The sequence below is a fragment of the Tasmannia lanceolata genome, unplaced genomic scaffold (genome assembly GCF_043159265.1).
Source record: "Tasmannia lanceolata isolate RefF3 unplaced genomic scaffold, GAP_Taslan_0.1 ptg000019l, whole genome shotgun sequence".
NCBI classification, from domain to species: domain Eukaryota; kingdom Viridiplantae; phylum Streptophyta; class Magnoliopsida; order Canellales; family Winteraceae; genus Tasmannia; species Tasmannia lanceolata.
The window spans coordinates 9580772-9592890 of NW_027518696.1; the positions used below are offsets into that span (position 1 = coordinate 9580772).

The 12119-nt window shown below is 37.5% G+C and overlaps 1 protein-coding gene and 1 pseudogene across 3 annotated transcripts; one reads left to right on the forward strand and one right to left on the reverse strand.

Annotated features, from left to right (window-relative positions):
• Positions 1–941: 941 nt before the first annotated feature.
• On the forward strand, positions 942–6584 carry LOC143853340 (heme oxygenase-like, multi-helical). 3 transcript variants are annotated; one of them, XM_077363079.1, is made up of 4 exons: positions 1021–1152; positions 3178–3417; positions 4274–4491; positions 6130–6584. In XM_077363079.1, the coding sequence occupies exons 2-4, from the start codon at positions 3385–3387 to the stop codon at positions 6452–6454; spliced, it is 576 nt and encodes a 191-aa protein (XP_077219194.1). In that variant the 5' UTR covers positions 1021–1152; positions 3178–3384; the 3' UTR covers positions 6455–6584. The 3 variants fall into 3 exon arrangements, with proteins under 3 accessions (XP_077219192.1, XP_077219193.1, XP_077219194.1); XM_077363077.1 differs by lacking the exon at positions 3178–3417 and having other exon boundaries at positions 942–1152; XM_077363078.1 differs by lacking the exon at positions 3178–3417 and having other exon boundaries at positions 1010–1244.
• Positions 6585–9754: 3170 nt separating this feature from the next.
• Positions 9755–10180, reverse strand: LOC143852282 (bZIP transcription factor 53 pseudogene; annotated as a pseudogene).
• Between the last annotated feature and the right edge of the window lie 1939 nt (positions 10181–12119).

The following is a 12119-nucleotide window of genomic DNA, read 5'->3' on the forward strand; positions in this document are numbered from 1 at the left end:
TGGATGCTAGTCAATCACCTGACTGAAATGGTCATTGTGCTGTAGTTCAATGGACATTGAATATTTACACTGAAAATGCTGCTATACCTTGTATTTTTACACTGGAAATGCTGCTGTACCTTGTATTTTTTACACTGAAAATACTGCTCCTGTCATTCAAGAATTCTTCACCAATCTCAGAACACCACAGATTCTTTTACTGCACATATTAGACTCCCAGAGCCCATGTCAAAGCAGTTTAAAATTGGATATTTGTCTTTTCTTTTTATCTTCCTTTTCATCTTACTCTTCCGAGTTGTAGTGATGGCCGAGTGGTGATGAAAAGAAGAAGAAAAAATAAAGAAGAATTGGGCATTTTGGGCCCAACCTGTTTGGGACAAAAGCTTAGACTAGTTGAGTTGAGCTGGGTGTTTTGGTCTTTTTATCATACGGGTCCGGATGGACATGAAATCAAATAAATTGCCATCCACCTGCCATTTTACAATTAAAACACAATTTCTTCATAAATTATCCAAATATTTTAAGGGAAATGTTATCAGCACTACCCTATTTTGATGAGGACACTCCTCACTTTATTAAAAGTACGGTATGGCCCGCACCATAGGATGATCCAAAACCATCCATTAGATGGGCCACAGCCTAAATAGGTTGTGCCCCAAAAATCATTTACATAGGTTGATCCTAACCCTCCGATCCGAATGTCAGAGGGTTGATCCTAACACTATATATTGGAGGGTTAGGGTCAGCCTATGGAAATGATTTCTGGGGGCACAACCTATTTTCTGTGGCCCATTTGGACGGTTTGGATCATCCTATGGTGCGGGCCATACCTTACTATTAATAGTGAGGAGTGCCCTCATCAAAATACAGTAGTGCTGATAACATTTCCCTATTTTAGTAAGAAAAAATATTTTAAAGCGGGTGTAACTTTTGTTCAATTGTTTTACGCCTAGGAAACTTTAATCCGGGTTAATAGCTTTTCAACTCTGATAACTGGAAATGGAGGGAAAGGAGGAGGTGGAGGGAGATGATGGGACGATAACGACGTGGTTGAATAAGCACCGTGAGATGTATTATCTAGCGACCCGACACCCTTTCATCCTCAGCATCCGAGACGGGACTATCGATATTTCGTTTTTCAAGCGATGGCTTGTAAAACCCACTCCCCTTTGCCTCATTTATTTCCTTATGTTTCCTTCTCTGCATCTTATTGTGATGAACATGAGGGTTTCTTTCTTTTTTTGGTAATTTCAGTACTAACCTGATGTTGTTCGCCTGCATCATGTTGTATGGTGGGCTCACCTTTGATCGATCCAGATTGTCCAATCTGGTGAGCCCCACCTTTGGATTACCCATGACCCAAAACCCGTTTTGATTGGATAATCCTAACTGTCTGCATTAAGAGCCTGCAAATGGAAGGTATAGTATAGGAGATGGTCAAGATTCAAGTGGCAAAAAAGCCCATTAATCAATCTTAAGATTAGGATCATTCATTGCAGCGGTTTTTAGGGTTATGGGCAATTTCAGGTGTGGCCCACTAGGTGGAGGGGTCTGGATTATTATGAGATAGGACCCACCAGGTAGACTGTCTGGGACACAAATTGGGGCCCAGCTATTTGCAGTCCATGAAGAAGAGTGGGGATTTGCATGTATATTTGATAGTTTTCCTTCATATGTAACTGTGATGTCATTGTTGGGAGCTGGAAACTATTATATAACATTGATTCTGTCTTAGGCCCATGTTTAGTTTGGGTATTAGTTTAAAGCTTTTGTTCATCATTTTACTTGGTGTGTTTTTTATCCATACATGTTCTTGCACTTAATCCCATTTTGTTCAGGAGTAAATGCACACCAGTTGATACACAACACTTTTGATTACTCTTTATGTTTTTAACACTTGGTGTAATCAGAAGAAGTATGCTTCCATGTCCATAGTCACCAAGCAATTCCCAATTGATGGGTTTATTACCCTGTTTCCAGACTTGTCTCATTGATAGCATGAACTGCCTCAAATACATAAAAAGGCGTGACTTCTTTATGGTGTATAGTAGTGTAGAACTATATAGATACACCCTTTCAGAATGATCAAGTGAGGCGAAAGAGTACACCTGGTTGCATGAAGAAATTTCAAGCCAACCAAAGCATGGGAATGGACAATTTTATTTGCTTTGAACAAAGAATGTTGGCTTTTATTATTTTCGTAGTTGCTTAGTTATAGGTGGCTTGCTTTTATTCTTCTTATTACACGTTTCAGAAGGAAGCATATTACAATCTTCAAAGGGCATGGGTATGTTAAATTTCTATAGTGCCAATCATTGAATCCAGAGAAGTGAAATTAGTTGAAAACATCTTTACTTTCAACTCTAGTCTTAGTGAGCCTGTTCTTAAGAGACATTGTGATATTACCTCTAGCGATCATACTATCTCTAATATCAGAAACTAAAATAAGAAAGAGAGCCTTATATATCTTCTTGAGGGAGGTTCAGACTTCAGAGACATACAAAGAAGTTATATCATCTCCAGATGCATCTATTTGGAAAGAAGTTGTCACGAGTAAAATAGAATCTAACATGCATAATATCAAACCAATCAACCTCCTGAAAGCAAACCAATTGGTTAAGAAGTATCCGATTAAGAAGTGTCCTTAAAAACAAAGACACTTAGAAGCCTGATTCCTTCCTGTAGCAACAATTCTTCTCCTCTGTTGGGTTTTTCTTTTCTTCTTTACCCCTAAAAGCAGAGTAGTTGCATCCTACAGGCACACGTTTAGCGACCCATTTGCACCATTGATCTATTGTAGCAGGAGTTAATAGTTACCTTAACAAATTTGGATCTGTGCCTCTACCCATTGATAAGACAATCAAACATCTTCATTCTGTCTATGATTGTCAGTTTATTGATCATCACATATGACATGTCATTCTACTTTTGATTCTTGCTTTGAGTTGGATAACACTAATCACTGTTGATTGTGGATTCACCAATGGCTTCTAATAATAGCAACATGGTTGGTTGGATCATTTGATGAGAATTGAGAACTTTCATTAAGAAACTCATAGTTTGGATTTGTTGAAGATTACAATCATATTTCTTGAATTTTAAATTTCATTACAAATCTAACATGTTATGTGATTGATTGATATGGATTTCCTCCTAATTATCCTTACACATCATCAGGTATAAATTGGTAAGTTGGAACGGGGTATGTGGGAGGCAAAGTGACTTGGTCGATTGATTAACCAGGAGACCAGATAAAATCTTCTCATGAAGTCATGACAAAAGTTTAGAAGAAGAGAAATGTTTCTATTTGTGGCATTTTCTCCACCCTTGAGAAGTACATTTAGAGAAGCTATCAACTAGGGAGATGCACTTACTAGCTTGAAAATGGGTTTGTCAATGAGAAGATATGGCCTTATGGTAAATGTCTTTGGCATCAACAATCCATTACTGTTGGGATATGTCTTGTTTCCAACTGTTTTTTTTTTATAAAAATGGCAACAATTTATTAATAAAAAGAGAGCCCCTAAATTCAAAGGCAGGAAAAAGGCTACTCATGGCAAAAAATGCCCAATATACAAAGCTTCTCTCTCAATCTCATTGTTAGCAAGGTACTCAACCTTGCTATTATGTGAATGTTCACTCTGAAATTGATGTGGGCATGGCGATCGGACCTTCCTGGCAAACACTACATAATCTGGGGCATGTTAATCCTTTTGTATTAGAGAAAAGAAAATGACTAGTTCCTTTTACACCTTTTGGTAGAAGTAAAGATGCTTTGAATGATATACTCTCTCTCTCTCTCTCTCTCTCTCTCTCTCTCTCTCTCTCTCTCTCTGGCTTGACCGAGAGGACTTAAGGGTTATGCTTTGTCAGAATCGTGTAGGGGTGTTTTTGTCCATTTGTGCTCTTTTTTCCCTTCAGCACGCATTTTCTCTTTTTTGAGACTCAATGCATCCTTCCAAATGTCCTGAAGTTAGGTATCAAGATTAATCCTTATAGATTTGTTCATTCTTATTTGAATAGAAGAGCTGTTTTGTCCCTTGTTCCCTTCTTCAGTGCATCATTTTTTTTTCTTTTTGCATTTAATATCTGGAATATGTTCTCCGTATGATCAAAGTGCTTGCAAGTTGCAACTTTTCATGTTGGTTTAAATTATAAATATTGGATTTAAAGAATAGAAGTTGATTGACCATTCTTATTATTTCCTTTGATATATTCTTTTATTGAGAAATCAACTTGCAATACAAATCTTACATCAATATAATATGCACAGGGACAAGATTACATATTTGTCCGGGAATTCATCCCTTTTGTGGCTAGTGTTCTCTTAAAAGCTTGGAAGGAGTCGGACGAAGGTTCAGACATGGAAGTGATATTAGGTGGTGTGGCTTCTTTACATGATGAGATATTATGGTTCAAAAAAGAAGCATCCAAATTTGATGTTCCACTGTTTAGCATTGCTCCACAGAAAGCAAACAAAGATTACTGCAGGTATAACTTCTAAAATTGAGTGGGACTTTTCGAACAGTCATATGCGGATATTCCTGATTTCTTATATACAAAAAAGTTTGAGAACCTTTAAGATACCCTGAAGCTGAACTGAAATAACTGGACCCTTATATAATTTCCTTTAATTATGAACTTATCCTTGATATATTAATTGTATACCCTCATGTAATGATGTAAACTTTGAAAACTAACTCTATCCAGCTTCTTAGAGCCTATCTATACACGGTGAGTGGTTGCTACGGTCCCGCTCAACAGAAACTGTGGTCCCGTGGAATACAGAAACCACCCAACAAATCTTTCAATTAAGTCCTGCTTGAAATGTTCTGCAATGGGGCTTTGCCGTCAATATTTTGAATGTTCCTCCACTTGTATCTATAAAAGTGTGACCTTCATTTAGATGAGATAAGAATAACTTCCTATTTTGATTGTTCTCTTCTTTCTGCGGCTGTTGCTTTCTTGGCATTGTTTATTAGCATCTTTACTCAGAGTTTTCAATTGCTCTCAGATGCTTGTCTTGGAAAGGTGATTCTAGGGCTTTTATGTTTAGACTATCTAATAACATCTTGTGAGATGCATGTCTTGGAAAGGTGATTCTAGGAAACCGATGTTTAATGTCTTTATGGAGAAAAATAGACTTGAATGGACTGGTTTTGAATTTACAAACATGTCTTTTGCAATGGGTTGTCCTGGCATAGATGCACTTCTGGAACATTTTGGACAGATAGTCAAGTATGAACTTCTATTTTTGTTCAGTTAGCAACTAAAAACTTATCAGATCCTCAGATCCTCACACCCTGTTACAATACAAACTTGTAGTTTTGTTCAGTTAGCAACTAAAAACTCTTCAGATGCTCACACCCTGTAACAGTTTGACCACTTTAAACCTTTGAACATAGAGGTGAATTCATACAATATTGAACTTGTTTCATACATTGCGAATTTCCACTACCCATTGAATTATGGTTCTGGTTTCCCAGAAAACCCAATCACTTGATGATTAATCTAAAACCTGGAAACCCAACTTCTCTTAAACGGTATCAAAATTAACGACATATTCTCGTATGGAGTTATCATGGGTTTTATCCATCCTGAAAAGCCAATTACCCATTAAATGTTTAACAGAAGAAACAGAAGTTTTCTTAATTGATGTGAAAATTATTATTATATTCTTGCCAAAATAAAAAAATAGCTGCCGATTCTTCATCAAAACTGAATGTTATTCTTTTTTTTTTAGTGAAGACATGCCAGAATGGACTAGCTCAACTCAACTCAACTAAGCCTTTGTCCCAAACATGCCAGAATGGACTAGCCAGAATCAGAAATGCTGTTGAATCTTAGAGGTCATTAGCACATGTCAGAAAACAAAATCACGAAAAATGCCCCTTGCATGTTGATTTTAGATTTCCCACTAAATAGCATGCCTAAGTACATTGCATTATCTGATTCATTCTATAAAATTCTATAGAAAATTTTGTTCCATTCTGTTAGTGTGTATTTTGGGCATGTTTCTGAACATCAGGCAGTATTTCGATCTCCATAAGAATTCCTCGAATCTTGTTCTTTTCCTTTCCTCAAATGTTAGAACCACGCATCTTTTTCTAACTAGCATGGTGATCTCAGATTTCTAGAAAGCTTTTTGAGCCCAGAGGTTGACTATACGGTGGCTATGACGGCTTTTTGGGCCATTGAAGCAGTCTATCAAGAGAGCTTTTCTCTGTGCCTCAAAGATGGATCCAACACTCCCACAGAGCTCATGGAGACTTGCCAGAGATGGGGCAATGAAGGTTTCAAGCAGTACTGCCTTTCTCTTCAGAGAATTGTCGATAGGCGTTTGAAGAAAGCCACAGAGGAAGTGTGCAGAAAAGCTGAAGAAGCATTCGTACGTGTTCTTGAACATGAAATCGAGTTTTGGAACATGAGCTATGGCGACACTTTAACATCATGATGAAACTTGTTTCTTCTGGGTGAATTTGTTATCTTTTTAAGATTGCTCTGCAATATCTTGAATATGTAATGACTGTATAGAAGTACTGAAGATGATGATAAGAAATTTAAAAATGTGTTTTTTATTTACTTGAGGATCTTCTTAAGCTTGAATGTCCCTGTTTTGCAATTCTAACTGCGTAGAAATCATTGGGTTCTGTCTGCAAGATGACTCGGCTTTGGCATTACCAAAGTTCATCGTATTAAATTCGCTGTATCTATCATTGACTTGCCTGAGTTGACTCAGTTTCATCTTGGGTGAGTTCTTATCTAAGTGGTGTTACATTGTTTTATGCAATTTGCTAGGGTCCATCACAGAAGGCATTTCTCAGATGGTCTGTTGCATTTCAGAACACAAAAGCTGCTGAAAAGTGAGCCTGTGTGGCTTGTCTGACATGCCACAGACCACTTGCGAAATGCCTTTTGCAATGGACGCTAGCAATTCCCTTGTTTAATACATCATGTCACTACTAGACTTGAATACACCAATGGGACATTATCAGACAATCTGCGTGGGCTGGGCTACATCTGATTTTAAGGCCTCAACAAGATGGTTCTGGCCCAGTCACAACTAAAACTGGGCCGAGTTCAAGCCCAACCCAAGGGCTCATTCGCCGTCGATTGTTAGCACTTATCACTGTGTCTAGCCTGTGCACGTCTAGATGGTGCGTCTCTCTGATGAAGGGTTTCGATCACACAGAAATCATGTGGGTTAGGCCTGGAACTTTCTTCGATATTTAAACCTTGTCTAAATATGCACTGTGGGTACCTCGAGGAGAAACAGCTAACAAATCAGCAAATTAAGGTCCTGGATCACGCAGACGTTGTGGGTGTGCCCAATCAGGATTTTCAGGCACTTCTCACTGTATTACTCCATTTTAATTTTCTCTTGCAGACAATCATCCTTTAATAAAAAAATTAAAAAATCATCCTGTAATATATTTTTTTCAATGATTAGGGCAATCATTCTTTTATAATTCATGAATTTTTTTTTTCCCAACTGCAACTCATTCTAGAAACTAGTCACAAAGAACCAGAACCATGGTACTTGAAATTTCTAATTTAAACAAAAAGTTCTCACAATCAGTGAGACAAAGATTTGTGAATAAAAAAGATTTAACATATTAAACAAAAACTGGAAGCATGACATCCACATCATATCCTAACATTATATGATTCATCACCCAGTGGTAAAATGACAACAGAAGGATAAACAGTACAGAAGTCACCCACTTGTTTGTCATGTATGGTGGACAATGGAACAGCACCAAGAAAGCCCAACAAAAATCACCCACTTCTTTGTCATGTACAGTAGCTTTGTACCAGTGATAGCTAAAAAGATAAACCAAGACCTGATAAAAGTAAAGAGAAAATCTCTAGAGATACTAAGGGAGTACGAATAGCAAGGTTTGTACATGCAAGCAAGCTTCAAGCCAATCTTAAAGTAACTTCATACATGTCACCAACCATTCAAATGCACAAAATAGAATGCAAACCAATCAGGTAGTAAGTTTCCATGTATACCCAAATCCCAATCCACCGAAATATTTCAGGGAAGATCTTAAATAACATTCTAAAAACTAAATAAAAAACACTAATGATGAGCCACATCTTCTTAACACTTAACCTTCAAGGAAAAGTGATACGATACCGGCAGGAAAAGACTGTGGTACCCCTCCTATAACTCAAGGGACTTAAAACTAGATCAGAAACAAATATAACCCATCCAGGACAATGTTCGTGTTATTTTCCGTAATAAAGGACAGTCATATAATTGCCCTATCTTCTACCCATTCAAACATTCATCCAAGAATTGTTATACACATCTATCCATTAATTCCAATCTATTCTCCAAAAATCCAAATAGCGTTTCCATATATATGGGGGGGGGGGGGGGGGGAACAATCTCAAAGGGGGATTTATTAACTCGTGATATCATGATCCACATCCAGACTTTATTGTACAAAAAGGAAATGTCAAAACATGTAGCAACATGCGCTACAGATGTTTGTTAAAAGTAATTCCACACTATATATTAAAAAGACAATCTCAACTGCTAGGATTTAAGACTAGTAACCATTTAATTTAAATTTTGAGTGGAGGTAGATTTCGATGCACTTAGGCATGATAACTGATCAGTTTCCTCACATTATTCACGAATACAACCATCCAACATTGCTTATATTTCAAGCAAAAACAACAATTATTTCCCAAATTATAAGATACATGCTAATCAACCAGCCAGCCAGGTCTCACGGACAAGGCAAAGTAGATGTGATGTCAATTAGAGACACGATAAATGTGGTCAGACCAATTTCATGTTAATTTCCCATATAAATACAAATTATAATCATTCAAATGACTTCAACCAATTGTCCAATTTTATTGAGGGTTTTGATTCTCCCTAGAGGATAGGACAAAAGAAGTTTTGAATTATCATCCATGGATTGCATAGTACCTTAAAAAGCAATTAACATTTCTGAATTTTGAGCACAAATATCTTGGTGATAACAATTCATCTATATTCTGTACAAGATAGCCTAAATGGATATCAATTCGTAATTGCATCCACATATCTCATATTGACCTTCAAATAATCATCAGTATGCAATAGAAATACAACAATCTAAATGCCTGTATTTCAATCTAACCCACAGTTAACTTCTCAATATTGTCAAATCCATGACAATCATCCAACGAGACATTCTACAATTCACAACGGACTTGCATAATATTCATTTCAGACCATTCTTCATCATACAGATCGCTAAGGCATAGTTCGTTTTGGATTTTGAGAATTTATTTTGAGTCCACAACTGGTGGACTCAAAATTGCATTTAATTTTTTAGTCCAAAGTCCAATGATTAGTTTTGGACTCAAAATCCAGAACAAACAGGGCCTAAGACAGCCACCCAAATACCAAAATTCAGAAACACGAATTTCAGCCAAATAATCTATGATCTTACCAGGCAGTTCAAGCAGCAAATACAACCATTTCAATGCTTGTTTTCAGGCCAAGCTAACATTTAATTTCCACACATTCCAAACCCAAGATTATCAACCACCAAAACATTCAAATAGATTGATTACAATGACCAAACCCACTGTTCACATACTTATCCATAAACCAGACACTAAACATTTTAATGGGAGAACAAGACAGCAGATACATCAAAACCTAAACAAAGATGAAAATGAAAAGATCACAGGAAAATAAAAAGAGAAATAAAGTAGAAACTTGTGTTCTCCCAACATACATAATTCAGCACTGAAACATGTTCGCCGATGCCATGATGGGTTGGGATGGACAAGGAAGCTGCCATGGCCTCAACAGAGGGTCTGGTATTTCAGGGATATCCATCTCCATCCCACTAAACTCCTCCATAATATGAAGAACAGAGTTCAGAGACTGTAATTGCTCTGTCAATTCCATAATTTGGGTCCTCAAAATAGTGTTCTCTGCATCTATTTTCAGATAATGTTGTGTGGCAACATTAACCTGCGTCACAATCTGATTGTTTTCAGCTTTCAGCTGACTGACTTGGCTTATTAGATCATCCATATGCTGTTGCTTCTTCATTCGTGACCTCCTCGCAGATTCCCTATTAGAAAGCATCCTCCTCCTTTTCCTTAGACCCATTGGACCTTCATCGGATCCCGAATTTTGGTTTTGTTGCAAAGCAGACATTATTTTTCACACGAAAAGTTCAAGAAGTTATGGATTTAGATTGAGGAATTAGGTGCTATAATAAATAGACTAGAGATCAGAAGATAAACAGATCATGAGAACACATAAAACCAGTAGAGAAATGCTGCGGAGAACGATTGGAGAAGACAGATTCGGCGTAGGCGTAAGAGAACCGCGTAGTTCATATAGCCTAGAGATGGCTTTTCCACCGTATAAGGCTTATAACCATAGAGAACATGACCATAAACCTTATTGGAATCAACAGATTTTCCAAGAAATTGAGAAACTGGTGAGATCAAAGTGAAAAAACCTGACTTTAAATCCAGAATTTTGGGGATCAGTCTAGAAAGAGAAAGCCCACAAAAGATTAGAGGAAAAAGCGATGGATCAAGAAACCCTAGCTATGAATCTAGGGCAACAATAAAAAACAAAGGAGCTATCAAGAAACCCTAGCTATAAAGCAAAAACCCACAAAAAAACCCTAGCTAGAAAGCAAAAACTCACAAAAAAACCCTAGCTAGAAAGCAAAAACTCACAAGAGATTAGAGAAAAAAGCAAAGGATGAAGTAACCCTAGCTATAAATCTTAGGCAACAATAAAAAAGAAAAGGAGATATCACAAAAATCAAAAGATGTAAGAGATCAAAGAAAGAAGAGAAATACTTAGCTGAATCGATATCCTCAGATGGGAATAACAAAGCAGAAAGGGAGAAAACAAAGAAACCCTAAAAAAGGATAGAAGAGAGGAAGGTTTATGGGGTTAGGAAGAGGGTTTTTTATAGCTGAAAAAAATGGGTCTTTTTAATTGATTTCGAAGGCTCAAGGAAGCTTCGCTCATGGGTTGTTGGGGGGGTGCGAAAAAGGTAGATTTGGACGAGGAAACCGTGCCTAACTTGCCAACCATTTCATTGCTGTAAAAGGAAGAGAGATGATTTTTTCACCCCCTCTGTAGGATGGATACACCCCACTTGAACATTATTTGACGTCAAAAAGCGTTGAAGTCTGCCACAATTCACTTAACAGGGGGTGTGCACCATCCTAGAGAGGGATTTGGAAAAATCATCTTCCTAAAAGGCAAAATTAAAAAAGGAAAGTGATATATTCTCCCCAGTTTTTCCCTGAGACAGCTCCCTCTAGTGTGATTTCGACTGCTATTTTGCACTACAAGGGGCTGTCCTATGGAAAAAGGGGGAGCAATATAAAACAGCCTTAAAACAGGTGGAAAACGAGGCGGCGGAAAATCAGAGGATTCCGAGCTCATTCTTACAGGCTTACAGCTTAATAGGAAACCCTGTAATTTTTTGACATTTTGGTTTCATGACTCGGATCGGACTCGGGCGAGTTGTGTCTGCCTTGTGAGTTGTGAATTTCTAATTAATTCTTTTTGCTTGTCTTTTCCCATGAATGATTGCATTTCCACCTATAGTGGGCCCTACCTTTGATTGATCCAAACCGCTCTTTTGATAGCCCTTGCTTTGTTTAATTTTTAGATCCAAAGCAAGGTCTATCAAGCAAACCGAGCAGACGGTTCTGATCAATCTAATCTAATCTGGGACCCACTGTGCCATTGCTCAGGCACCACACTGCGTTACAAACTCACAATTGAAGCATTCTTAGTAGAGGTGAAAATGCTGGAAAAAAGGGGTGGGAATATCATTTCTCTAAAAGATTAAGAACTTAAATTGATATTTTCACCCTCTTTGATTTTTAAGATAGATGATAATATCGTGTTTATCGTTTGTTCTGGATTTTGGATCAGATAATGAAAGTAACGGGTTGGGACAAAATAAGGGAGTCAATGAGGTCCCCTTCACTCACCATTCATCGGATGTTACAATGCCTACAGAATGACAAGAAGAAGTGGGAGAAATTTACAAAGAGCTGCAAATATCAACAAAAGAGGCGCCGGCATAAGCTCGAAGTGGAAGGATTAACTCACA

Excerpts from the sequence above, each read along its gene's own strand:
- LOC143853340 (XM_077363077.1), top strand. The coding sequence starts at position 1,000 with ATGGAGGGAAAGGAGGAGGTGGAGGGAGATGATGGGACGATAACGACG. Across the intron at positions 1,153-4,273 it reads CGTTTTTCAAGCGATGGCTT|GGACAAGATTACATATTTGT; the intron begins GTAAAACCCACT and ends TAATATGCACAG. Across the intron at positions 4,492-6,129 it reads GCAAACAAAGATTACTGCAG|ATTTCTAGAAAGCTTTTTGA; the intron begins GTATAACTTCTA and ends TGGTGATCTCAG.